Source organism: Rhinolophus ferrumequinum, chromosome 22 (assembly GCF_004115265.2).
Source record: "Rhinolophus ferrumequinum isolate MPI-CBG mRhiFer1 chromosome 22, mRhiFer1_v1.p, whole genome shotgun sequence".
NCBI classification, from domain to species: Eukaryota; Metazoa; Chordata; class Mammalia; order Chiroptera; family Rhinolophidae; genus Rhinolophus; species Rhinolophus ferrumequinum.
The window spans coordinates 52,998,106-53,025,759 of record NC_046305.1 but is presented as its reverse complement, the minus strand read 5'-3'; the positions used below and the strand labels follow the sequence as shown (position 1 = coordinate 53,025,759).

General features: G+C 49.5%; 1 protein-coding gene and 1 non-coding gene across 3 annotated transcripts in view; one reads left to right on the top strand and one right to left on the bottom strand.

Moving 5' to 3' along the window:
• IL6R (interleukin 6 receptor) overlaps nucleotides 1-19,337 on the bottom strand; it is a 42,510-nt gene extending 23,173 nt beyond the window's left edge. The window contains exons 1-2 of one of the 2 annotated variants that reach the window (XM_033092298.1): nucleotides 18,987-19,337; nucleotides 172-414 (exon numbers count right to left, since the gene is read on the bottom strand). In XM_033092298.1, the coding sequence (XP_032948189.1) occupies nucleotides 172-414; nucleotides 18,987-19,071 (328 nt within the window). In that variant the 5' untranslated portion in view covers nucleotides 19,072-19,337. Of the gene's footprint in view, nucleotides 1-171; nucleotides 415-9,293; nucleotides 9,393-18,986 lie in introns of those variants that run through there. The other variant, XM_033092299.1, reaches the window with a different exon arrangement.
• A 6,102-nt stretch (nucleotides 19,338-25,439) lies between these two features.
• LOC117015485 (U6 spliceosomal RNA) lies at nucleotides 25,440-25,546 on the top strand. The gene has a single exon (XR_004421724.1). It is a non-coding gene; the product is annotated as a U6 spliceosomal RNA (small nuclear RNA).
• The last annotated feature ends 2,108 nt before the right edge of the window (nucleotides 25,547-27,654 follow it).

Genomic DNA, 27,654 nt, shown 5'->3' with positions numbered 1-27,654 from the left:
ACCAGCCAGATGCCACACCAGCAGGAAACTCCGCCAGTCTCGCTGGGCCTTTCCCCAAAATCCCGTGGCCAAGGAAATCATAGGAGTTTAAAGGGTCAGGCAGGGAATGTCTCTGGAACGCACAGAGGCTAGCAGGAAGCTGTCTCCAAAAGCTCTAAGGACGCAATTCACCTTCCACCAGCAGCTGCAAAGTCCCGATTTGGCGGTTGTTGTAGTAGCACGAATAGTTTCCAGAGTTATTGGGCAGCACGGACTTGAGGAGAAAATTCCTTCCCGAGACAGACATTCCGTTGTGGGGAAAGATCGGGTAAGAACTGTCAAACCCCCAGATGACCCTGGTGTCCTCCTTCTCCACTGGGCAGGTCAGGTTAACGTGGACCCCAGGCCTGCTGACTACCACATCTTTGTCCGCCTCTGTGGAGAGAGAAGACACTCAGTAAGGCCACAGCAAGCCAAGGAAGGAACTTCATTTCTGATTTGGGGAAGCCGCAATGGGCTTCAGTACTAAGCCTCTGCCTGGATTACGGCGATGGCCTCCCTGCCCCCGCCTTGGCGCTCTCCACCCAGCTGCCTCTGTGAGCCTTCAGAAGCTGCGATCTAACCATCCCACTCCTTTGATGAGCGAACCCTTTAAGGACCTGCCACTGTCCAAAGCATGGAGCCCACGATTCAAAGAACAAGTACATTTTTTTGGTTTTAGTATGGGTTATAGATTCATAGGCTGTAAGATATAAATTTGTCCAATCCCCTTGGACTAATTTATGAACCAATCAATTAAATTAGCTTCACCAGCGGAGGGCACTGAGACCAGGGAATACAGCCAGTTTCACATGAAGCCCAAATGGTCCTTCGAGTCAAATGTATAACCACTCGTTAGCAAGCAGCCACAAGAAACCTGGCCCAAGATTTCGTGGAGGCTCAGCAGCTACCCGAGCACCTGTCCTTACCTCCTGCCAGAGCTCCTGGGCCTGGAGAATGAGCAAAAGTGTCTGCCTGACCCACCTGCAAAGCCTTCTGCTTGGGTGGGCAGGTCTTGCTTTTTTTTTAAATAATTAATTTTTCCATTTATAGTTGGCATACAATATTAGTTTCAGGTGTACAACACAGTGATTAGACATTTATATAACGTGTAAAGTGATCCCCCCATTAAGTCTAGCCCCCACCCGGCATCATACATAGTTATTACAATATTATTGACTATATTCCCCGTGCTGTCCTTTACATCCCCGTGACTATTTTGTAACTGCCAATTTATACTTCCCCCTTTCACCTATCCCCCAACCCCCACCCCTCTGGCAACCATCAAAATGTTCCCAGTATATATGAGTTTGTGTTATTTGTTCATTTATTTTGTTTTTCAGATTCCACATAAAAGTGAAATCATATAGTATTTGTCTTTCTGTGACTTACTCCACTCAGCATAATACCCTCTAGGTCCATCCACCTTGTTGCAAGATTTCATTCTTTTTCATGGCTGAGTAATATTCCATTGCATATATGTACCACCACTTCTTCTTTATCAAATCGTCTATTGATGGGCACTTAAGTTGCTTCCATATCTTGGCTATTGTAAATAATGCTGCAATGAACATAGGGGTGCATACATCTTTTCAAATTAGTGTTTTGGGTTTTTTTGAATAAATATCCAGAAGTGTAATTACTGGGTCCTCCTTTGTCTCTTGTTATAGCCTTTGTTTTAAAGGCTGTTTTGTCTTGTCTGAATTGTGGTACATTTATACAACGGAGCATTTCTCTGCCATAAAAAAGAATGAAATCCTATCATTTGCAACAACATGGATGGAACTAGAGAATATTATGCTAAGTGAAATAAATCAGACAGAGAAAGACAAATACCATATAACTTCACTTAAACATGGAATCTAAAGAACAGAATAAATGAGCAAACAAAGCAGAAATAGACTCAGAGATACAGAGGAAAAAAACTGATGGTTGCTAGATGAGACAGGGGTTGCAGGATCGGGGAGAAGGTGAAGGGATTAGAAAGTACAAATTGGTAGTCACAAAATAGTCCCAGGGATGTGAAATACAGTATGAGGAATATAATCAACAATGTTGTATAGATCATGTAGGGTGCCAGATGGACACTGGACTTATCAGGGGGGTCACTTCATAGACGGTGTAGATGCCTGACCACTGCACTGTACACCTGAAGCTGAAGTAGAATACCATTGAATGTCTACTATAATTATATATATATATATATATATATATATATATATATATATATATAGTCACAGGATGTAAAGTGTAGCATAAGGAATATAGCCAATGGTATAGTAACAGCTATATACAATGTCAGAGGGGCAGTAGACTGGGAGGGGTGTTACCACTTTGTGAGCAGTATGTCTAAGCATTATGTTGTTTTGTACACCTGAAACTAATAAAAAAATAACTGAAAAAAAAGTCTGTTTTGTCTGGTACAAGTACTGCTACCCTAGCTTCTTTTTTTTTTTTTTTTTAATTTTTATGTTTTTCCATGCCTTTACTTTCAGACTGTGTGTGTCTTTAGATCTGAAGTGAGTCTCTTGTAGGCAGCATACATAAGGATCTTGTTATTTTATCCATTCAGCCACCCTATCTTTTGATCGGAGTATTTAATCCATTTACATTAAAAGTAATTGTTGATATGTATGTAGTTATTGCCATTTTATTATTTATATTTTTTATTGTATTTATTTTTTCATCTTAAAGAAGTCCCTCTAACATTCCTTGTAATACTGGCTTGGTGGTGATGAACTCCTTTAGCTTTTTCTTGTCTGGGAAGTTCTATCTGTCCTTCGATTCTAAATGATAGCCTTGCTGGGTGGGGTCATCTTGGTTGTCGGTCCCGCTTTTCATCACTTTGAATATTTCCTGCCAATCCCTTCGGGCCTGCAAAGTTTCTGTTGATAAATCAGCTGACAGTCTTATGGGAGCTCCCTTGTAGGTAATAAACTGCTTTTCTCTTGCTGCTTTTAGGATTCTCTCTCTGTCCTTAACCTTTGGCATTTTAATTATGATTTGTCTTGGTGTGGACCTGTTTGGGTTCATCTTCTTTGGGACTGTCTGTGCTTCCTGGACTTGTATGTCTATTTCCTTCACCAAGTAAGAGAAGCTTTCCATCATTATTTCTTCAAATAGGTTTTCAATTCCTTGCTCTTGCTCTTTTCCTTTTTGTTCCCTTATGACGCAAATGCCGGTACTCTTGCTATTGTCCCAGAGGGGACACAGACTCAACCCGACAAGCTCAGGGGAGGCTGCATGGCAGGCCCTACAAACTCAGAGACCGAGAGGAACCACACAGGATAGTCTCAACGTAAAAATTCCTAACCAAACCGGGCCATGGCAGTAGTCACATCCTAGGCCTGCAGCTTTCTCGACAAAGTTCAATCTTTACCTTAAGTGAGCCTGACTATTGCCTTTTTGCCTCTACGATAACATACTCGTACCTTTGAAATGTCAGAGTCCTCCCCTTTTCCAGACCCCTCAGGGCACAACTGCCAGCACCAGACCACAGAGCCCCTCACTATTATCTTGTCCCCCCACCTCCATCTTCTGTAAATGTTAACTATCCTGCACCCACAATGTAAAAGTACTGTGTCTCTCCCTTTTATCCCTTTTACTTTTTATCCAATCCCAGGGATCCCCCCTTGCTTTCTCCCGCCTCACTAATCTATCACCCATGGATTTCATGTATCCCCCTTAGTCTCCCCTTTGATTCTAACGTATAAAATAAGCTGCAAAACTGCCATTCTCAGGAGCGTTTTCTCAATCCATTGAGATTTTGCTTCCAGGCAGTTGTTGTCAGTGTGGCTCAAATAAACTCATAAAAAAATCTCTGCGGGTTTGGACGTTTCTTACGTTGACAACTATACCACAAATACCAGAAATTCTTTATCTATTCACCAGGCAATAGACACTTAGGTTGCTTCCATGTCTTGGCTATTGTAGATAATACAACACACCTTTCATACACAATACTGAATAATATATTTCCAGCATTTCAGATACTGTTTTGAAACACATTGCATAATATTGAGCTCATGCAAATTAATATTCCTCACGTACATGAAAGTTATGAAGCGCAAAGCAACCCAAGCTCCTACCAACCCAACAACTAGCACAGTCATTGGGACTCCGCAGGCTTCTGCACCCTCAGCCTCCCCACCTACACAGTTACGTTCGGGATTATCACTCCCTTACTTTTAAAATAGGTTCACTATTCACAGATGCCTAATTTTTTCTTAATTTTGCTTGATTGTCAAGCTTTCTATAAGTGGTTTGTGTATAGTCTTCTGTGGCGTATTTTTGTCATTATGTTTCTACTGTCCATTTATGTGCAGGGATAGTTCGTTCATTTTCAGCACTGCTATGTGATATTCCATTGTGCAACCCCAGTCGCTCGTCCCCCAGGGAGCACGGTTTGGGTCATTGCCAGTATTTTGCTAATACCAAAGAGTGTGGCTATCAGCTTTCTCGCATGTGGCTTTTGGTGCATTTGCCCAAGTTTCCCTGAGTAGACTTGCTAGTCCTAACGTGCATGTATGCCACACGTGTCCTTTTCCTTCATAACTGAACACACAGTCCAGTGTGTTTAAGCCTGATGAGCAGCTTACGGTGGCTAAGGCTCGCCTCCTCCAGTCCACATATGGATTTCCACCGGCGCCTGAATGAGGTTAAGTTTAGAGGACCCACGGATATATCTAAGCACTATATCAATAGTTTCACTTTTCCATTTTCCACTTGATAAAGCAATGACAAGGAGCAGACCCAACAAGGATATGAAGCTCATGCCCATGGGGCCACCACTATAGGAACAAAGATGGAGACGCTGCCAAAATAGGACAGTCTACTGGGGAGAGGTCCCACCATGCAGGGCTTCCAACATCCCTCCATCACCTGATGAGCGGAAATCAGAATTCACACGGCCGTACAGGAGCACCAGCACACAGCGGACACAAGACAGGTCGCAGGAACACGCAAGCAGGCGTCAAGGTCATGGATGCTCATCCCTCCCTTGGCACTTTTTCACACGGCACCGTCCTCGATTCTATACATCTCCCCATCCCCAGCTACGACTACGAGACTGTGAGCGCCTGCTAGCACTCAGAGCTCAGCACGTGCTCACTAAGTGTTTGGTTAACGTAGGGTGCCCGAAAGGTGCCCACGGAGACACGGCCTCCACATTGAAAACTCCCAGGAGCACGGTGGTCTAAGTGGGGTCCCCTCTGGTGACACGATAGACCAGCCCTAAACGGCGAGCAGAGAAGCCAGCCTGTCCCAACCAGCAGATGCTGGGGGAAAGAAAACACGAGCCTGGAGCCCGAGGGAGCTCTCTCTTCTGCTTCTGCTTTTGCCAGCTTCAGGAAATATGCTTCTCTGGTCACTTCCCTTACCCCTAGCTCAGATGGAAGCTCTTGCCATGTTTAGTGATGGCCTGAACAATAGCAGGGGCTGTTCTGTTCCTGCACTCCCTAACAATGGCCAGAGCCTTTGGGTGGCTCAGAAAAATAGCAAAGAAGAGAACTTCATTTGTGTTCCACAAGAGCAGAGTTGCGGGAGCAGCGAAATGGCCATTTCCTCTGCCAAGAAAGTTAAGTAATGGGTGTTCTCCAAAAACTGAGTCATTTTTTTTTAATGGAGAATGATTAATTATAAACCAGCCATTGGCAAGTATTGCCTGTCCCTGCCCTTCTTCATAATATATTTCTTCCAGAGCCTGTGAACAACACTGTGTTACCTATGCTTTTAAAGCCACTATCTGAAGGACGGTCGTAAATACTCAGAGCAAAGACCATAAGAAAATAAATTTGCTAAAGTCAGAGTAGGCAGTGCTGCCCCTTCCCCCACCCCGCTGCCCCCTGACCCAAATCTCTGAGTCAGACCCCATGACACCCGGGGGAGCCTCATGGGCAAATCTGTGAAGAGAATGAAGTGACGTTGGCAGAATACCTCCTGGTACCTCTGCCCACCTGTCCGATGATGGGACGACAGGTATCTTTCTCTTCCTTTCATCCTTCTGTAATTTTGAATTGTCTATAAGTTGCTTGTATTAGTCTTACAATGAATCTGTATATTTCAAACAAAGAAGCCTGGGTTTGTCCAAGTTATTATATCTAGGGTGGAGGGTGGAGGGCGGAGGGCGGAGGGCGGAGGGCAGAGGCAGAGCACAATGAATACAGGGAATGGGGGTGGGGTGAGGGTGGATTTTTCAGGACAAGCAGCTTCTGAGAGCCCCTTCCAGGCCAGAGAGGGGTCACCGCCACCCTACCTCCTTACCCCCACCCCCGACATACACACACACACACACACACACACACACACACACACACACAGAGCCTTGCAGCTCTGTGTTCTGTCACTTTCTTTGCACTCTACACCCTTGGCCCTCAGCTCGCCTGGCCTGATCCCCTGGTGGGCGCAATGTCATTTTCACACTCCCACCCTGTGCGATAGGGGCAGGGCAGGGAGTGGCGGGCCCTGCGCACGCTGCCATTTAGCCACAAGCACAGTTTCCCATGTGCACTTGAGCAATTTCTCAGCCATCTGAGGCCAGGGTTGCAAGCCTGTGCCTGTCCCCTCCGTAAGAATTCAAGAATACTTTCGTGCACCCTTCATGCTCAAGGCTGGAGATTCCTAATCCAGGAGAGAACTGATACTGTGTTTCCCCGAAAATAAGACCTGGCCAGACAATCAGCTCTAATGCGTTTTTTGGAGCAAACAGTAATATAAGACCCGGTATTTTATATTATATTATAAGACCCAGTCTTATATTACAGTAAAATAAGACTGGGTCTTATATTAATGTTTGCTCCAAAAGACGTATTAGATCTGATTGTCTGGCCAGGTCTTATTTTGGGGGAAGCACGGTAGTTATTGAACAGTAACTATGCACCGACTCTCCCGCTCACCTCTCCGTATTGTAAGCTTGTTTAACCCCCACTAAACCCATGGAAAACTTAAAACTCCCTACACTACAGAGCACCCTGTGTTTCTGACATGTTGCGGGAGTTACGGGGCAAAAGGGGGGAGGGTGTAAATTATTCAAAAGGGGGAAGATCCTAGAGAAGAGAGATTTGAGTTGGGCCTTGAGAAGTGAGTGGGAATTTGATAAATGGAGCCACAGGGAATGGCATTCTGCGAGGAGGGAACAGTATGCAAAGAGAAATGAGAAGCCCAGGGAGGGCAGGTATCTGGTATCCTCCACGAGGTCAGGCCTGACTGCACACAGAGGAGTGTGCAAGCTGCCGGCAGGATGCCACCCTGCTGCTTCCTTCTGTTTGTCTCCCAGGCACCCTGAGAATGAGCCAATTGTCCCCTGGGGCTTAGTACATCCTAAAGCAAGACAGAGACAGGAGATAGGAGCGAGGAGCGGGCAGCCAAGGACCATGAGCCTTCTTCATTTGTACCAAGGCCAACGTCAGATGCAGGGTGGCAGTGCCTTTCATCCCAGGCTCCCACAAAGCAATGGGATTCAGCTGAGAGGACGAAAGCCCTCACCTAGGACTGAGATCAGACCGTCTCCCTTCCTGAATGGTCAATGCACTTGCTATCCATCCTCGGGTTAGCCGCTGACTATTAACCAGGGTGGGAGTGGGGCGGTCGAGGTGGGGGGTGGGCTGACACCAGTGTGTGTCGTCAGAACAGTCCACCCCCTCTCTGTGAGGTGGGGGTTCAGACTGTGATGGAAGCTCCCTGCTGCCCCCTCCGCCCTATTTGTGCTGTCTATTTGTGCTTATTTCGCTCTTTGCCTATTTGCCTTTCTTTTGCAGCCCCTCCCCCTGCAGCCTAGCCTCTCACCATGCAGGTCAGTAATTCTCGAACGGCAGAAGGCGCGTGTGTCTGTTCATCTCAGACAATAGCCCAGCTTGAAAACACATGATTAATCTATGGATTTATTATTCTAATAGTTAATGACGCTTGGAGAGGAGTGACAGCCAGGTCATCCCAGTGGCCTCAGACAAACCTTCTCCTACCCTGGTGAGCTCCGGGGGAGAAATTCCCACAACCTCCCCAGCCTCCCATTCCTCAAGGGGAAGAGGGCTTAGGTCCTCACAACCCCTGGCAACCAATCGCACCCCCCTCCCCGACCTCTGCCTAATGCCCACAGAATCCCACTCCCTAGGGCACTAGGCCCCCACCATGGGGACGTCTTTCAAGCAGCCCAGCCCTGGGCGTGGGGTGCCTTCCCACTCTGGGCCTAAGGTTGGGTGCCAGAAACCCAAACAGCTTTATTGTTTTTCTACTTTTTTCCCTCCTCAAGTAAACTTGCAATGTCAACAACCAGAGAAAAACACGCACACAGAGACATATTTCTCAACTCTCTTGCAGCTTGCTGTGACTCTTGCCAGCAAAAACAAGTTCAGCTTCCTGGCGGCGTTTATGTAAGTGGTGAACCAGCAGCCCATGCACCATTGGGGACACGGGGCTTAGCGCACGACCGCTAATCCCCCGCCCTGGTTTCTGAGCTGGGACCTGGTCCCGCTGGCTGCTGGGCAGCTCAGCAGCTGGCAGCATAGGAGGTCTGCAGCCTGTCGGGTTCCAGGGACACAGGATTGCAGAAGGGGTCACAGAGGATTTAAAGGTCCTCTCTCAGAGAAAAAGGCCTTGATCTGAAAGAAGGTGACTATTGAGAAGTCTGCAGAAGAATGTGGGCACCTCATGTTCAAACAGAAACAAAGGCAGAATGGGCACAGGACAAGTTGCCAGAGTGCGTCCCCTCTCCCTACCCTCTCTATGTAAGGGCTGAAACCAATCTCCTGGCTTCCAATGTACTCATCACAAGAATCATTTTCACTCATTAGCAAGTATGGCCACGTGCCCTGCACTTTACCTAGGAGCTCTCCATCCCTCACGACAACGCTGCTTGTCCCCCTTTCACTGTTGGGACAAGGAAGTTCAGAGAAGTTGAGGAACTTGGCCACATGCACACAGCTGGTGAGGGAGGGAGTCTCATTGACTCCAGGTGAGCCTGGCCCAAGCTCCTCTCTCTCTCCTGGGGCCAGGTGCCTCTGTGCCCCACCCTCAGGCTCCCCTTTCTGCTCTGCCCACTACTCCCCCTCCTCTCTCCCCATTTCCTCTCCTCACACCTGTCCACCCTCCAGAGGCCCGGGTAAAGGAGTCAGGGCTGGGGGCGAGCCCTGCCACACCGAGCAGTGCCTTGGCAGGTTCTCTTATAAGGAGCCGACAGCGAAGCACCCTGACCTTTCTCCCTCTAGCCACCAGCAGCACTCATAGGAAGAGGTATATTTTCCAAGTGCCCCCACCTCCGACTCCCAAAGTCACACTCTCACCATGTCACCCCTTCACGTCTTCCCCAAATCTCCAGAATGCCTTCCTCTGCCAATTAGGGAGAGGCCAGTCCACAGGCTCTAAGCCATGGCCCAAGTTCAATAGCTCAGCAGCACCACCAGCACCACCCCGCCCCACCCTCCCTCTAATGTGTTTGTACTTCTGTACCTGCTTGTATTTGCCTTGTATTTGGTGGTGTCAGTATTTACCTTGGAGCGGCCTTCCTCTCCTTCCACACTGTGGCCTAGATACTACTTGGAGACAGGCAGCCTCGGAGGCTCCTTTGGACCCATAAAAAGGTAATGTTGGCTGCTGACTCAGAGATCAGCGTGTGACCAACTCTTCAAGAGAAAAACATTTAATCCTCCCCTGACAGCATCAGAGACAATCAACTGGCCCGGACCCAGAAGGTCTAGCCTGGGTCACCTCTCAGAGATTAGAAACTAATTAGAGGAAAAGACACCTAAGGCGGGCAAACAATCCAACTCCCCCACCCCCACCACGCTCCAGGAGCAGACTGAGAAATGGAGAGATCAAGGCACGACCCACCGATCAAGGCACCATACCCAGTCACACACAAGACTTGCGTCCAGAGGGGCTGAGTGGGGGCTGCCATCACAGAGGGGGTGCTGAGCTACGGGTCGCTCTTCTGGGACCGTAAGGACCCACCCATTTTCACAGATGAGGAGAACCAGGCCCTGAAGTCACACAACCAGTGTACAGGGTAGGGGGACCGGGCCCCGGGGCCGTGGGACTCAGCCATGTTTACCCACAGCCTTCCCAGGACAACAGCACGAAGGGGCCTGTCTTCCCCTCAGAGTCTAACCAGGAGCCTGACCCACGTCAGGGGCTTTTCTGTGATTGGGGGTGGGGGGTTCAGGGGGAGAGTGAGAAGAGGGACCTGACGTATGCCCCCATCCCATCCCAAAACACCCCCTGCCCCCAGCTTCCAATCACCTACCCCTTTAGATATGAGGAAGCAAAGCTAAAGATTGAAGAGGGCCCAAAGTGGAGGCGTGGGAGGGAGTGACTGAAGGGAAACAAAAGGGGCGGTGCTGGGGCCGGTCCACTTCTGTTCATCTGACTGGTGGTTACGCAGATGCACTCAGGCTGTGAAAATTCATCAAGCTGTCTGAATTTTGCTGAGCGCACTCTCAGCAAGTGTGTTACACCCCAGACACATTTTTACAAAGGGCCCAAGTCCCCTTTCCCACAACTGCCTGAGCTCAAGCCCACGCCCCCGTTACTCCCCACCACACACACATGTGACCATGAGCTTGGGGACAAGCTTCACCATGAAGGAAGCAGCTCAGAATGGAAGAGCAGGTAGATACTTCTGGCCTCGGTGAAACTGGGAAAGCCAGGCTCCTGCCTTCCTGTCGTTTTAGAATATGCCTTAAAGTTTGGTCGGGCTAATTTCCCTCTCATTCCTCGGCTTTTTCAGAATTGGCCTGGCTATCCTGGCTTATGTACTTTTCCATTTGAACTTTAGAATCAGCTCGTCCAGTTCAGGGAAAAAAAAAAAAAAGCCCTTTGGTATTTTTATTCGGATCAAGTAAAATTTAGAGATTAACTTAGGGAGCACTGGCCTATTTATAACGCTGGGTCTTCCTATCTCAGAACATGGTCAGTCTGTGTGGCCCATGATAAAGCCCCAGTAATTAAGAGTGCGGCACTGGCCCAAGAATAGACAAACGACACTATGGAAGAGACTAGAAAGTTCAGAAATAACCTCGTCTACACCATGGAACTGTACACTTTAAAATGGCTAAGATGATAGATTTCACGCTACGTATATATTACCACAATTTAAAAAAAAATAGCTTAGTCCAAGTGTTGGTGACATACAGGTGCTATTCCAAGGTGCACAAGTTATGGATTCCCTAACCTGATCTTCCCAACAGTCTGTCCCTCAGAAGAGCAGGCTGGTTATACAGCCAATGAGGAATGAGCCTGGATTCAAACCCAGGCAATTAGGCCCCAGAATGTGGGCTTTTATTCACTATCCGAGAAACAGTATAAAAACCAAGTCCATACAGTAATGTGGCAGATTTTAAAGGTGACTTTAAAATCAGTGGGGGAAAGATTCAATAAAAACTATACAGGAACATCAGTTATCACTATGGAAAAAAGCTAGAGCCATACCTTAAACCTCACTCCATGATAAATCAAAATGGATCAAATATTTAAATGTAAAAACCTTTTAAAAGTACCAGAAAAAGGAAGTATCTTTCAAAATAATATTGGCATAAGGAAGATCACAGTACGTATAATACAAAACCTAGAAGTCATAAAAAAAAACTGATAAATCCAACGACATTTTTAAAAAATCTGCATGGCAAAAACTGTCCTCCACCAAAAAAAAAAAAAAAAAAAAAAAACAAAGACAAATGACAAACTAGAAAAAACATTCACAACTCACATCATAGATAAAGGACTAAATACCTTAATATGTTAAGAGCTATTAACAATAAAAGACCAATACCCCAATTTTTAAAAATGAGCAATGAATATAAATAAGCAGTTCACAGAAACAGATTACGCAATGTCTCTTAAAAATGGAAAAAACCTGTACAGTCTCACTCAGATAAGATAAATGCAAATTAATTCCACACAGATACCATTTTCTGTGTCGATAGCAGTTTAATAACACACTTTTGGCAATGATGTGGGGACATGCATTCTCTCTCTGATGGCTACCCGGAGTATGGATTGGTGAAATTCTATTTGCTCCCCAAATTACAAACGCACGTGACCTTCAACCCATAGATTTCCCCTTCGAGGAATTTATCCCTCAGATGTGCTTGCACTCATCATACAGCAAGCGTTGTGTGCCAAGTTATTCCCTAAGTTTTTCCCATTATGGAAAGACAGGAGACAACCAGATACCCAGCAAAAAGGGACTGAGTAAATAAACTCGGTGTGTCCATGAAACGAAATACCAAAACAATTAAAGAACAAGTTATTTGTTTAATAGAAAGAGCAAACACTTTCCTTAGTCTACTGGGTGCAGTGGGCAATAGTTCAAGTCCTGGGGAGCGGCCCGTTAGCTCAGTTAGTTAGAGCACGATGCTCATAACACCAAGGTTGCCGGTTCGATCCCCGCATGGGCCACTGTGAGCTGCACCCTTCACAACTAGATTGAAACAACTACTCGACTTGGAGCTGATGGACCCTGGAAAAACACACTTTAAATAAATAAAAGTTAAAAAAAAAGTGAGCCCCTGAAACTCCCTCTTAAAAAAAAAAGAGAGAGAAAGTGTTCGAGTCCGGGATTCAGACACACCCAAGGTCAGCCATTTACTAGTAGCTGTGTGACCTTGGGCTACTTTTGCAACTTTCTTGGGCCTCATTGTTCCCACCCACAAAACAGAACTAATATGATACCCACTTCAAAAATGTTGTGACGATGAATTAGATAATTAACGTTAAAACCCTAGAACTATTTTCAGGACATAACCAATCTCAAAAAATGTAGGGGCGGCCAGTTGGCTCAGCGGTTAGAGTGTTCATAATACCCAGATCGCAGGTTCGATTCCCACATGGGCCAGTGAGCTGCGCCCTCCACAACTAGATTGAAAACAACAACTTGACTTGGAGCTCATGGGTCCTGGAAAAACACACTGTTCCCCAATATTCCCCAATAATAAATAAATAAAATAATTAAAAAAAAAAGAGAGAGGCAGTGGACACTTCCTGGGGCAAAAGCAGAGCTGTCTGTGCCATACCAGTGGGCATGGCATTGGTGAGTATCTAATGAGGACATTTGGAAGGGAGATGACCTTGACATCCCTGTGCTTTGGGAAAGGTGGGAGTTAGTGACAAGATGTAGTGGAAAGAGAAAGGTTCAGAGCCTGGTCTGTGGTTTCCTTGCTGTGCAGTCTTGAGCTAGTTACTTCACCTCTCTGAACTTCAGTTTCCTCTCGCCTACTCAAAGACATTGCTTCAACAATTCTCACCTCTCTCTCTGTCAACTTTTGGTCTCTACTAGAGCATTTCCATCAGCAGGCAAACATGCTGGTATCGCAGTTATCTTTTTGAAAATCCCGTTTCTTGACCCGACTCCTGCAGCCAACCAACACTCCATTTCTTTACTCCCCTTGGCAGTCGAAATCCTCAAGAACAGCCAATTCCTGCCATCTTCGGTCCCCCTCTTCCCATTCTCTCATGAATCCAGCCTGTCAGCCTTTGGCTGCCACTGTTTCACGTCATGGTCACTTCTGGTCCTGTCTCAGTGGCCCTCTTGCCTAGCCTCGCAGCAGAGTTTGCTCCCTCCTCCTGACACACTGTCCCCACTGGGTTTCCAGGACACCACCTTCCACGGTTTCCTCCCACTTCACTGGTCTCACCTTGTCAGTCCCCTCCTCCTCTTCCAGCCTGAGAAGATCAGGGTACCTCAGGGCTCAGGCTGGAGACCTCTTCCCTTCTCCATCTACACTCTAGCCCTAGACGATCTCAGCCACTCTCACGGCTTGAAATGACATCGGCCATCAGGTGACTCCCAAAGTCACACCTCAAGCTCAGCCCTCGTCCCCAAACTCCGGCCTCCTGTACCCATACCTCAGCATCTTCTCTTGGTCATCTCAACATGTCCAAACCTGACCTCTGACCTCCCCCTCCAACAAAACCTACTGGCCCTACAGCCTGCCCCATCCATGCAATGGTTCTAACACCCCTTCACACAGGCTGCTGTGAGGAGTGAATGAGACCACAGGTGCCCAGGCTCAGACCCTAGCACAGTTTCATGCGGGCACTTGGACTCGATATGGTAACAGTGTAACCATCACGTGGAGAGGGGAGACCAAAGGATGCTTTTAGGGGGAGGGGAACTAGTGACAGGTGCTGGGAGACCTCCTGGATGTGGGCCTCAGGGGCACACTCCTAAGGGCAGAACCACAGGGCCAAGCTGGCAGGGGCAGGTGGGAGCGGGGGAGCCTGCTGAAGTGCAGCTGAAAGGCAAGTCTGAACCCAGGAATGTGCCAGAAAAACCCCTGACTCTTGGGACCTCTTTGGGTCTCAAGGCCAGAGGAGAGAGTAAAGCACAGATTAACTACCCAAGAGAAGCTCCCCAAGTTTCACCAGCCAGCAGGTCTGAGAGTCAAAAGCCTTTCTTTGCAATCTTCCCCTTGCACTCCAACTCAAGACTTGTGGCTCAACCACAGTTAATGATATTTAACACTTTCTTGTCCAGCTGGTGGAAGCCCAAGGATGGAAGTCTCTCCAGAGACAACCCCAACATTCACCACGACGGGGGCACCTGTGTTCCCACTGAGGACTCCACCAAGGGCTCCAGAACCTAATAGACTCTCAGGTAGCACCAGATTGTTAGACAAGGCAGGAATTTTCCTGTCCAAGACGGGCGGGAGAAGAACATTCTGAGGCATCCTAAATGAAACTCAGCAGGAAAAGACAGGAGAAGTTAATCGGCTAACAGCTACAGGGCAAAACCAACAAGACTGCTCACCTTCCTGAGTGTATGTTGGAGCATTGAGTTAACTTCCAGGTGGCTATTTCCACAGCGAGGCACCAGTGACCCACTCGCTTCTGGTTGTGCACGAACTTTCCAGACTGTTGCCCACAGCCAATCCAGAGGCGCAAAGCCTTCTTCCTCACTGACTGCGCCTGTCCCAGAACTAGCCCCGCCTTACCTTCTCCCACCCCCTTTATCGATAGCCAGCCTAAATTCCTCCAAAACAACTTGCACCTTTTTCCCCAGACCTAGGGGATAAAAGCACCTGTGGAGGCCGGGATGGCACACGTGTTACCTGCTCCACCAGCCCCGCTGCCGCTGCCGGTGGTGCAGACGGCGTGCCCCGTGACCTACTCCTCTGCAGGCTAGCATTTGGCTCAATAAACACTTTCAGAAAAGCTTTGGGCCATGAAAGGTTTTTGCTTAACAGGCGTATAAGGAATCCCTTGTATTTCCTACACGTCTTCATTTATATATCATCTTCTCCATGAGAACTTCCCGGAAAACATCAATTCTGCGTGTCCCCTCAGCATATACACACAGCTCCTGTCTCCCTCCCCTGCTTTATTTTTCCTGCTTAGCATCAGTCACTATCACGTGACATATTGAATTTACGTCCCCACCAGAGTGGAGTGCCAACGAGTGTCTGTTTTGCGCACCGCTGTATCTACAGCTCTAGGAATAGCGCCTGGAACACAGGAGGAGCTCGAAATATGTTTTTCAAAAAAATGAATTCTAAGTTACACTCATTTAAGCACTTGCTCTGTGCTAGGCTTTTCTATACGCTGTATAATACCTTACTTAGCTCATTCCATCCCCATAACCACCCTGGAGGTAATCGCCCTGTGGGGCAGTGTAATTATTTAGTTTTCCAGGCGAGGACAGTGAGTCTCGAGAGGTAAATTCACTCACCTAAGCTCACATTATTTCTACGTGGCAGGGCTCCCAAAGGTCTGCCTGGCTCCAAAGCCTTAGCCGTTACCTGTACAAGCTGAGCGGTGGTCAGGTAGACAAGAAAAGAAGGTCTGGCGAGGGATAAAGGAAGGAGCACCAGAAAACCTCTGGAACGCTCTAGACCAGCGCTGTCTAATAGAACTTTCTGCAGTGATGGACGTGCTCAAGATCTGTGTTGTCCAATACGGAGGCCACTAGGCATATGTGCTATTGAGCACTTGATATGTGGCTGGTGCAACTAAGGAACTATTCTTTTAATTTGATTTCATGTTGTTTCCATTTAAATAGCCACACTGGGTAAGTAACTACCGTTTAGAGAACAGAGCTGTACCCTTTAAGACTGACTTGGAAAAGCCCAGATTGGTGACAGGAATGCTCTGGCTTGCTGGGTTGGTGGCCTGCAGCCCTGGTGGGACAGGGGACGAGGGCAGGGGTGCCTATTTACAGCTGTGAGTACGCAAGCCCCTTTGTGTAATCCTTACAAACAGCCCAAGAGGGGAGGGTTTGTTTACTCAGTTCCAGGGGGAGACACTGAGGGTCACCGATGAGGTAATGAGGTCGGGGTCAGTGGGGTCCTAACCCTCAATCAGAGGAGCTTCCTTCCTCCACTCCCAGCCCCAGACCGTTTTTCCTGGGTAGTTGGTACTGAGTGGGACAGGTCAGAGAGCTGGGTTTCCTCAGTCGTCTCAGGGACTTAGGCTTGACCATTTTCAAGTTCCTTTAGGGTGGAGTCTGGGTGGCTGATCGCAACCAGGCCTCATAGGCTTTTTCATGACCTCCATCAGTGTTTGCTGCAATGAATAAACAAGGGGTGGAGCCCAAGCAAGGAGAGGCTTCTGGCAACTAGAAGCCCACTGGGGGAGGGCCTGCGTTCAGTTCCTCAATCACATTGCCTGGCCAGTCATCCTTAAAGTTGCCAATCACAGGGCATTTGTTGAAAAGGACATTTCCAGAGCCTCACTCCCAGATATTTCTCATTGGTAAATCTGGGGCCAAGAATCGGCATTATTGTCAAGCCCCCGTCCCCACCCCTAACACACACACACACACCAATTCTGACGCAACTAGACCCAGAACTACTGTTTGAGAAACACTGATTTCGAGTGAGGCTAAGAAAGCAGTAAGCCCTGGGGGCGGGAGGAGGTTGCCCTAAAGGGAAGGTCAGAAGTTGAGACAAGACTTGAGAGACCTAGAGGTGTCGCTGTGAATTGGAAAAGGCAGAAGGGACCCGAGGCACCCGTGGCCAGGCATGCCCAGCTCCCAAGTCCCAGCTAGTCCAGGCCCCTAGATGGCAGGTCCACCACAGCTCCTGGTCTGTGGGCAGGCAATGATCTCCAGGAAAGTGGGCCTCGGGCTCTGAGAGCCAGTGGACTTCCCCTCTAACCCAGCTCCACCGCTGCTACCCCTCGGCCCCTCACTTCTCCAAAGCAAGACATCACATAGTCATTTGCTCCATGCTTCCTGTGCAATGTCTTTATTTTTACTCTCAAGTTTGTGGGCTGAGTCTGTGTGGGTGTGAAAGGGGAGCTGGGTATTTTCTACTTCTCTGCATTTTCCTTCTGTACTGGGAGGGCTTTCACTTCCTCCCAAGCTCTCAGTTCTGCCTTTCACGGGCTGTCCAGGCCCTGAGACCACCTTGCGCGTCCCTCCGGAGCACCAGGGAATGGAGAACTGATGGCAGCTGCAGCCCCCGCCCCCCTGCCTAATGACCACTTCGGAGTGAGTGAAAGGAAGCCTCAGCTGTAGCAGTAACGGCCCTGGGGCAGGTGCCCTGGGTATGGTGTGAGGGCAACAGAGGTGGGCAGGGGAGTCTTACTCCCTCCTGGGCCATCCCTCGACCCCATGGTGGCCAAGCCCAGGCCTCCACTTCCCTTCCCTTGGATTCTTCTGCCTCAGGACTCAACCAGCCAGGGGTGAGGTGACCCTCAGCCTGCACCCAAGCAGCCCCCCGCTCTGACTGGGGGGCTAGTTCTACATTTGGGAGTCTTGGGGATCTACTCCACGGCAGCTCAGGGCCACGGAGAGGTGAGCCCCCACCACCGGTGCCTACCAACCTCCAATCACAGCCTCTTGGAAACTCAGTCTCCTCTTTGGGACAAAGTATATTTAGATCCAGTGGTGGATTAGAAAACATGTAAAGCACAGGAGGCCTCAGTCAGTTACAGCAGCTATAACTGGCAGGACTCATAAACGTGTGCCAAGAAAAGGAATCCCTTTACTTTCCTCCTCCAGGTACAAAGAACATAACCGTCCAGAAAGCTGAGAGTGGCAGGCACACCAGCCCTGGAGCATTACCTCCCAGCAGGAGATCGGCTGGGTGATGGCCAGGAGGGCAGAGCTGTCTAGCACTAAAAGCCAGAGCCACGGGTCTCCCCAGCCATCCGTTCCCAGGCGCCTACCGGCTGCCCCCTTGGTTTTCCCACTGTTTCTTCAAAGACACCCTCGGACCCTAAAATAAACCTCTGGAGAAGCAGTTGGGGCCTACACTGGAGGAGAGACTAGACATGCAGCTGGGCACCTGGCCAGAGCCGGAGGGATGGCCTGGCTGCCCGGGGCAGATTACTGCCGCCGGGAGCCAGTGCCCCCTGCCCTCTGCTCACCCTCCTTCTCCCGCCTGGAAGGGGGGGTCCATGTGTGCCAGCTCCAAGATGTCCCACTCTCTGGCAAGCCTCCCCAGGTAGGTTAAAAAATCCCAGTGCTCGGCACCCAGCTTGAAGAGCTGGTGTCTGTGACGGGAGTGCAAGCAGAGGAGGGGGGTCGTGACTCAGCGCCGGTGATGTCAGTCCCTTCACAGTCAGGGCACTGTCATCCACACTTAGAGCTGGGGGCTGAAGGGTGAGCCAGGCGAGGTGGCCCCCCCAGAGCTCGGGGTCAAGAGGGGAACCCTGGGCGGGAGCTCCACCCCGCTGGAGCATCTCCCCTCAGAGTAACCCGGGACGCAATTGTGTAAAGGCTCCTGGAAGCATTGGAAGGAGACGCGAGAATCAAGTTTCGAAGAACACACCAAGACCGCAGGGAGCTTCCCGGCCACAGGGCAGCCACCAGCAAAGGTGCGGGACGCGGCAGGGAGCACGCGAGCCCCCGCCCGCGACGGCACAGCTGGGTCACCCGGAGCCCTCCCCTGTGCCCGCGGGGACCTCAGCTAGCCACGGAAAAAGGTAGCCGCCACCCCTCCTTCCCTCCCGCCAGCTGCCCCCTGTCTGCGGCGGCCACAGCGGTTTCCCCCACCCGCCAGCTGGCGCGGCCCTCCAGGTGCGCGCGAAGCCCTTACCGAGCACGGGGCAGGGCGCTGGGCCCACTGCCGCCGCGGGCGCAGCCAGCAGGGCGGTGAGCAGCGCGCAGCGGACCGCCAGCATGCTTCCTCCTCGGCTAGTGGCCCGTGGTCCCAGGGTGGCAGGCGGGCGGCTAACCGGCCGGGCGGCCGGGGCGGGGCGGGGCGGCGGGCGGGTTCAGGCCGGGAGAGCAGCCCCCATCCCCGGGGGGCCCGCGCTCGGCACGCCCAGCGAGTCCCCGAGCCCCGCGCCGCGCTCGGCTTGGCTCCCTCTGGCCGAGCTCGGTGTCAGTGCGACTTCCCACTTGCACGTGACTCAGAGCTGCGGACCGTCCTGGCAACGCAGGAAAACATTTGAGGAACTCGCGCTGAAATGTCTCTCGGCCCCAGGGTGCTGTTACGAAAGCCCGAGCGATGGCGCAACAGCCCCGCGCCCCGGCCGACTGCAGGGGTGGCTTCCTGCCGCCGCACCTGAGCCCCAGGGCAGGCGACCCGAGCCGGGCGGGGGCGAGCTCGGCTGGGGCCCCTCGCCCCCGTTCTTTTGATGAGAGGAGGGGACTTAGCCACCACTGGTTGGTTTTGATTTTTGGTTTCGTGAACAGGGTGAGCATTACGCTGCGAAAGGAGCACCTGGAGAGCCCCGGAGGAGGCGATGTGCCTCTCCCCGTTACTGTACAGCAGCGCGTGCAGCCCGGCTCCCCCACCCCCCGGAATCACTGGGGAGCCTTCTCAGTGATTGGAGCTCTCCCCCAGAGATCCTGATTTAATCGATCTGGGATGAGGCTTGGACTCTGGAAGACTGACTGCCACACAGGCACCTTCCTTCCCGGTGCCTACCTGTGCCACAGGCTGCAGCACCAGCAGGAGACCTGGGGGCTCTGGAGGCCAGCAGAGACCTGGGCTCCATTCAGAACTCTGCCTACTGTCTGTGACTGCTCTTCCAACTCCCTGAGTTTTAGTTCCCTCATCTGTCAGAGAAAAAAAAGTCTCTGCTCAGGAGATGGCATGGGTACACCAGACACAGGTCTGGGCCACAGGTGCTCCACGTGAAAACCTGCATGTCCACCCTCCGGATTTGATAGAAACTTGGCTCACAACCATGAAAGCGCCTACAAGGCTCCCCAGGGAGCCTGAAGCTGACAGGATGGCCTCAGAGCTCAGTCTGAAAGGAAAGAAAAGTACTGAAATAAGGTCTAGCCTGAGAAGCTTCTGCACCAGCCACTGCTTAATTAGCACGTGCTTTTCCATTTTGGGCTTCAGGCCGATCCTAACCAGGATCAAGGTTCCTGGGGCAGCTGGAATGGGTGTGGCCGGGCAGGGGCCCCCACGTGGATAGGACCTGGCAGCTAGGGACAGAGCTTCTGAAGTGCAGTTCTCAGACCTTTGCCTCTGGGTCTCTCTGTGGGAACCAACCATCAGCAGTGCCAGACAGAACCAGGCACATGGCATGACACCCCTACCCCAAGAAGGCTGGTCGGGATGGGTTTACTCCAGCCATGCCTGCAGAAGGCACCCTGGAGGGCAGTTCTTTTGGCTACCAGCAGCTCTGTCCTGCTATTTAAATGATGTTGCAGTTGGTTATATTTTAATAAAAATCTTTTTAAAAAATAAATTAATCAAGTAAATTAATAACACTGTGTGGCAGCAGGGCTGGAAGCTGGTTCCCGCTGCGGTTGCTCCCTTCCCCTCTATTTGTGGCGGATGCAGACCTGAAAATAATCAAAGGGGGACCACAGGTTGCCAGCCTGAAACCAGAAAGCTGCAGAAAGCCCTCTGCTCAGATAGAGTTTGAAAGAGAGATGTTGAAGCCCAAGAACAGATGTCTCAGTCCCCACCTGGCTGACCCCACCATGGTGGGCCTCCCCCTCTCTAATCCACTGGTGGAGAGGCTATGTTCTGGAGTTCCCATCCCAGCTCTGCCACTTGCTGGGCTGTGTGACTTGGGAAAGTTACCAAACCTCTCTGAGCTCTATTTCCTTATTTTTAAGATAAGAGGAACACTATGCAAATTATGGGTGTTGTGGTTCCAACGAGAAGATAGGACCCATCTTTTTTCCTCAGCGTCATTTTCTATTTCTCCATGATTTAAATATAATTACCGTATTTTACTATGTATAATGCACACATTTTGGCCCAAATTTGTGAGGGAAAAATAAGAATGCGCATTATACATGGGTAGTACTAATTCCGCATCTACATAACTGTTAATTCTTTTATTTATGCCTATGAGTTAAAAGTGTAACTCTAGAAATCAATAATGATATCCGTGTGCAAAATAATACCCTGGGGGCAGCCAGATGGCTCAGTTGGTTACAGTGCGATCTCTCAACAGCAAGGTTGCAGGTTCAATTCCCCCATGGGATGGTGGGTTGCGCCCCCTGCAGCTAAGATTGTGAACAACGGTTCTCCTTAGAGCTGGGTTGCCGTGAGCAGCCAGAGGTCGGCGAGACCTGCAGTGGACGACCGAGTGCTGCCATGAGCCGGCGGCAGCCAGCGTGAGTGGCCGGCAGCCGGCGAGAGCTGCCGTGGGCTGACGACTGGCAACCGACTGCCTCAGCCCCGGGAGAGCGCAAGGCTCATAACACCAGCACGGGCCAGGGAGCTGTGTCCTACACAACCAGAGTGAGAAACAACAGCTTGAACTGGAAGAGGGGATGAAGGAAGGGAGAAGAAAACGGCAACTGGACTTGGAGCTGAGCTGTGCCCTCCGCGACTAGATTGAAGGACAATGACTTGGAGCTGATGGGCCCTGGAGAAACTCACTGTTCCCCAATAAAAAATAAAAAAAATTACTTTAAAATAATACCCTGGAATACGATCATCGGTTTCAAGTTACAATGACCAACTTGCCACAACAAAGAGTTCTTGGCCTTCTATGAAGCATAATTATCGTAAATTTGTGACCAGTACATAAAAGTTCTTGGACCATAATTATGTTAAAAAAAATAAATGCTAAAATTCCTCTATAATACAAAAAACAAGGACCTTAATGTACGCAAATACAAATTTGAATTAAAACGAAAGATTTTTTTTTCCCTGAAGGTTTGGGCCAAAAACATGAGTGCATATTATACACGGCAAACTACGGTATGTTTCTACACTATTATTTACGGCTTCTCACCTCCATGCCTTTGTTCATTATTCTCTCTGCCAGAAATTCCCTTCTTTGTCCTACACCCTGCTCACCCTTAAGACCCCACCGGGATGACTTCTCCAGGAAGGTCCCTGGTCCCTTCCCTACTGCCCTGTAGCCCCATCATACACAAGGTCGGGTCAGGTGGTTCGTCTCTGTGCTCCCTCAAAGCCCCTGCAGACTTCGTTCACCCCGTCTTCCCTGCCACACCACAAAGCTCAGCTCTGCTCTCCACTGCTGAGCAGGGCCTGGCCCAGGGCAAGGGCCTTTTTGGGGCGCGTGGCCTCCCCATGGAGCACAGTCTGAGCAAGTTCTTGACCTCTGTGGAGCCCCACTTGAACTCTACAGTAAGTGGAGGTTTCAAATCCACGGGCCAACATTCCAGGCTTTGTTATGAAAACCACTGATAAGGAAGAGAAGAAAACAAACTTGTGCTGTTCAGCCCGACCTGCCCTTGCCCAGACCTGGTTCTGATACCAGCACCCTTGGAGTCCCCGAGTCTCATACCTGGCTCCTTGTCCCCATGAAGGGAAGAAGACTCAGGACCTGGATTTAGCTAGAGCCCCAGGGTGATCACAGTGTGGGAAAGAGAATGCCAGTCACCAGAAAACAGAACTGAGAGCCAGCCGGGGCTGAAACCCCTGGGGCTGTGGATTTCCCTCCATGCATATGACTCCTCAGCCCAGGAACAAGGACTTTCCCCAGTGCCTTCTCTGGGAACTGTGCTGTTTACCAACTGCTTTCACACAGGATCTCCTGAGGGCTTGGAGATATTGTCTCCAATTTTCAGGTGAATAAACTGAGGCACGGAGAAGTGAAGTTCAAGACTGCGCAGCTGGGCCCTGGCAGTTGTAGAGTGAGGTCTGGCTCCTGGCCCGGAACTCTCACTGAGGGAGGGGCACAGTGGGCACAGGACCAAGGACACTGCAGGACAGCTCTCTGCCCATCACAGCAGGCACTCCAGGGTAGGCAGGCTGGGAGGGGAGAGCAGAACCTGGTGCTTGGGAGGCACCCTTCCTGGGCGTCCCAGACCCTCTGCCCTCAACCAGTGCGTGTTCCTGCAGTTGCCCTCTGTCTTCCCTAGAGGAGGAAGCTCCAGGCTGGCATGGCTTTTTCTCGGGATCCTTCCTGGTCAGCAAGTCTTCTGTCACCTTTGACCTGAAGAGATTAAGCCTCTTAAAGTTTGTGGCAGTCAGAGGTCTGTTGGAAGCCCCACAGAACACTTTTGTCCATTGTTTGAATCTGGAAGTACTTATTTATCATCAGCTTCTCATCCCTCCAGCCTCAAGAGATGAAGTGATTTGCCAAAGGTCAAAACCCCAGCTATCCAGACTGAGCAGAGTCCTCTCTTTTTAATTCCCGCCCCCTCCAGGGTTGGGCTGCTGAGTTAGGGCTATTCTCAACCGGGAGATTTAAAAACAATACACGGTGTTCTCTATTCACCGTTAGGGGCCATGGTAATCCTAAAAAGTGCAAGGGGTGGGGTGAGGTGGGGTAGCCATGCAGACCCCTCCCCTGGCCTCGGGCCCTGACTAATCAGTAATTATCAGAAGGTGCTCTTTATTCCCTGAAATCTTCCCCTTCTGTTCTCATCAGCCTGGGAGGAGGCAGGTAGCACACAGCCCAGCTGAGGTGTAATATGGGGGCCCCTCGGAGCAGCAGAATTCAGTGTCCTAGGCCACTGGCAATCCCCAGAATCAAGGCCCAGCCAGGGCTGGCGCCCTCAGCCTGCCTGGGAAGAGCCGTCCGCTGTCACAGTGAGGGTGCAGCACCTCCCGTCGGGGAGGGCAGCGGTCAGGCCCCACTTGCCACCTGCAGCCCAGTTCCATTCCCTTTCTGCTCCATTTCCCATCACGTCACCAGCTTAGTGGACCCCCCAGAAAAGGGGTTTTTAGCACCATCCTCAGAAAGTGGTTATAAAATTTCTCCCCTTCTTGTGCTATTTATAGAATGTTATGATTTTGTAACTGTTTAAAAGCACTATTAAAATTAAATACAGAATTACCACATGATCCAGCAATGCCTTTTCTGGGTACATGCACAAAAGAATTGAAAGCAGGAGCTCAGATATCTGTGCACCCATGGTCATTGCAGCGTTATTCCCAACAGCCGAAAGCTGGAAGCAACCCGGTGTCCATCTGTGGATGAATGATAAAATGTGGTCTATTCAGCCTTCCAAGGGGAGGCAATTCTGACATACGCTACTGTCAACGTAAGAAACTTCCAAACCTGTAGAGAATTGTTACGAGTTTGTCTGAGCCCATCTGGTGACAAGCGCCTGGAAGCAAAATCTCAACAAGTTGAGAAAACGCTCCCAAATATGGCAGTTTTGCAGCTGATTTCATACATTAGAATCCAAGGAGGAGACGGAGGGGGTTACATGGAATCCATGGGCGGGAGATTAGGGAGACGGGAGAAGGCAAAGGGGGGACCTCTGGGATTGGATGAAAAGTAAAAGGGAGAGACACGTAGTTCTTTCACATTGTGGGTGCAGGATAGTTAGTAACATTTACAGCACATGGCGATGGCCTGCGGGGCTCTGTGGTCTGGTGCTCTGGTGCCTGAAGTTGTGCCCTGATGGAGATGACTCTGACATTTGAAAGGTATGTTATCCTAGGTGCAAAAAGACAACAGACTGGCTCACTTACGGTAAAGACACCTTTGTCGAGGAAGCCACAAGCCTAGGACATCACTACCTGCCATGGCCCGCTTTTAGGTTAGGCATTTTTACGTGGAGACCGTCCTGTGTGGTTACGCTCAGTCTGTGGGTTTGTGGGGCCTGCGAGGCAGCCTCCCCTGAGCTGGTCGGGTTCAGTGTGTGGCCCCTTCTTCATCCACACTACAACATGAATGAACCTTAAAGACATGCTAAGTGAAATAAGCCAGACACAAGAGGACAAATACTGTATGAAAAAGCCAGAGTAGTCAAAACTCACAGAGACAGAGGGCAGAATAGTGGTTGCAGGGGGCTGGGGGAGGCAGACAGAAATGGGCGTTAGTATTTCATGTATGTTGTTTCAGTTTGGCCAGATGAAAAGGGTTCTGGGCCCGGAGATAGTGGTGACGGTTGTACAACAATGTGGATGTACTCAATGCCACTGAACTCTACACTATAAAATGGTACATTTTACATTATGTGTATTTTACTACATTTTTAAAAAAGCATTACAATTATAAGATTAAACAAGCTAGGAGCTTGAAAATTCAGATACACAAAATAGATGCGTTATCGGCTCGCTAGGGAAGGGGAATGACTCATGTTATTAAAGGTTAGAATATGAAATTCCTCCAGAGAGTAAGCTTTTAAAAATGCAATATACGTGCTCGCTTCAGCAGCACATAGACTAAAATTGGAACGATACAGAGTAGATTAGCTTGGCCCCTGCGCGAGGATGACAGGCAAATTCGTGAAGCGTTCCATATTTAAAAAAAAATGCAATATACGATTTAATTCTAGGTACACAGACTCTGGAGCCAGACTGCTTGGGTTCAAATCCCACTCTACAGCTTACTAGCTGTGTGTTCTTTGACAAGTTTTAACACCTCTGTGCTTCAGTGTCTCCATCTGTAAAATAAAGGAAATAAAAGTATCCTCAAGAGATTCTTCCGATAATTAAATTAGTTAACATGTAACATGTTTATAGAATGCCCAGCGTATGGTAAGTCTTATATGAATGTGTTAAATAAAGGTAAATAAGGAAATTTTCCCCAAACACATTCTCTCTAGACAGAAGAGTCCATCTGAATATGTTTCTTTTTTAATTCTGGCTTGTGATATCACCCGTAAAATGAGTCGGTTGAAATAGAATTGGGTCACTGGCTGCTTTTGACGCCACTTCTAGCTCACTGGGTTTAACTGTGTTCTGATTAGAGAACTGTTTCCTAACAGACGTAACAGTTCCAGCTGCTGGGTTTGCTTCTGCTGTCAGCAGCAATCTCTTGTCCAAGCTGGGGCCTCTGCAGCAACTACCCCTGTCTGTCATTTCATCTTTCCTGGAAGACATTCTAAACTTGGACTTCACGGGTACGCGTGAGCTGTTTATTCTTGCACTTCCCAGCAGAGGCTGTGTTACACTCTGGATGTTTGCAGAATGAGGGTTGAGTAATGATTACCCTTCACGTCGCTGATATTTGCTTCTTTGCAGCCATTAGCTACTCTTTAGCAAGCATCCTGGGATGTGTAGCTATATATGTGTAGACACACATGTATAAGCAGATTCCTGAGCCAAACTGCCTGAGTTCAAATCCAGCTCTGGCATTGACCAGCTTGGGGGGGACCTTGGACAATTTCTAAACGCCGGGGGTCACTCACTATAATTGACCTTTGAGCAGCCTTGGACAGGTTCATTATTCCTTCCTTCTTAATCCACTCTTTTGGCTTTTTTGACATCACACTTTCCTCTCACCTTCCCAGTCTCTTTTATAAGCTCTTTCTCCTCAACCTGATGTTTTAGTGTTGGAATTGCTCCCTAGGCCGCCTTTTCCTCCCAAACATTCTTTCCCGAGTCAATTTCATCCTTCCCATTGACTCTCAAATATTTCTCTTCAGCCAGGCATTTCTTTGGCATGTGTGGCCAGCACATACACCTGCCTACTTGACACCTCCAATCTGAGGTCTCGTGTGTGCATCTCAAACTTAGTGTGCCCAAAACTGAATCATCACCTTCTTCTCACTACGTGATGTCCCTCCTACATTCTCTGTCTCAGGGATTCGCTCCACCACTTGCCCGTGCCAAAAATTTAGGGGTCATCTTTAACTTCCTTCTCCTCTCCTGTCATCCAGTTCATTCAGCATCACTTCGACCTCCAGAATAGATCTCAAATCCATCTGCCTCTGCGCATTCACTGCTACCACACTAGTTCTGTGCTACCTTCTCTCTCGGACTTCTGAAATAGTGTCTTAACTGATTTCCCCTATCCACGATTGCCCCTTCAATCTATCCTCCACACAGCTGCCAGAATGCTTTTTTAAAAAAATGCAAATTCAGGGGCTGGCCTGGTGGCTCAGGCAGTTAGAACTCTGTGCTCCTAACTCCGAAGGCTGCTGGTTCGATTCCCACATGGGCCAGTGGGCTCTCAACCACAAGGTTGCCAGTTCAATTCCCTGAGTCCAACAAGGGATGGTGGGCTCCAACCCCTGCAACTAAGATTGAACACGGCACCTTGAGCTGAGCTGCCGCTGAGCTCCCGGATGGCTCAGTTGGTTGGAGCGCGTCCTCTCAACCACAAGGTTGCTGGTTCGACTCCCGCAAGGGATGGTGGGCTGCACCCCTTGCAACTAGCAACAGCAACTGGACCTGGAGCTGAGCTGCGCCCTCCACAATTAAGACTGAAAGGACAACAACTTGACTTGGAAAAAAGTCCTGGAAGTACACACTGTTCCCCAATTAAAGTCCTGTTCCCCTTCCCCAATAAAATCTTTTTTTTAAAAAAAATGCAAATTCAATCAAGTCATGTGGCTGCTCAAAGTCTTCCATGCCTTCTTATAAGCACTGTGTCTGTCTAGTTATCACTGTACCTTCGGTGCAGAAAGCA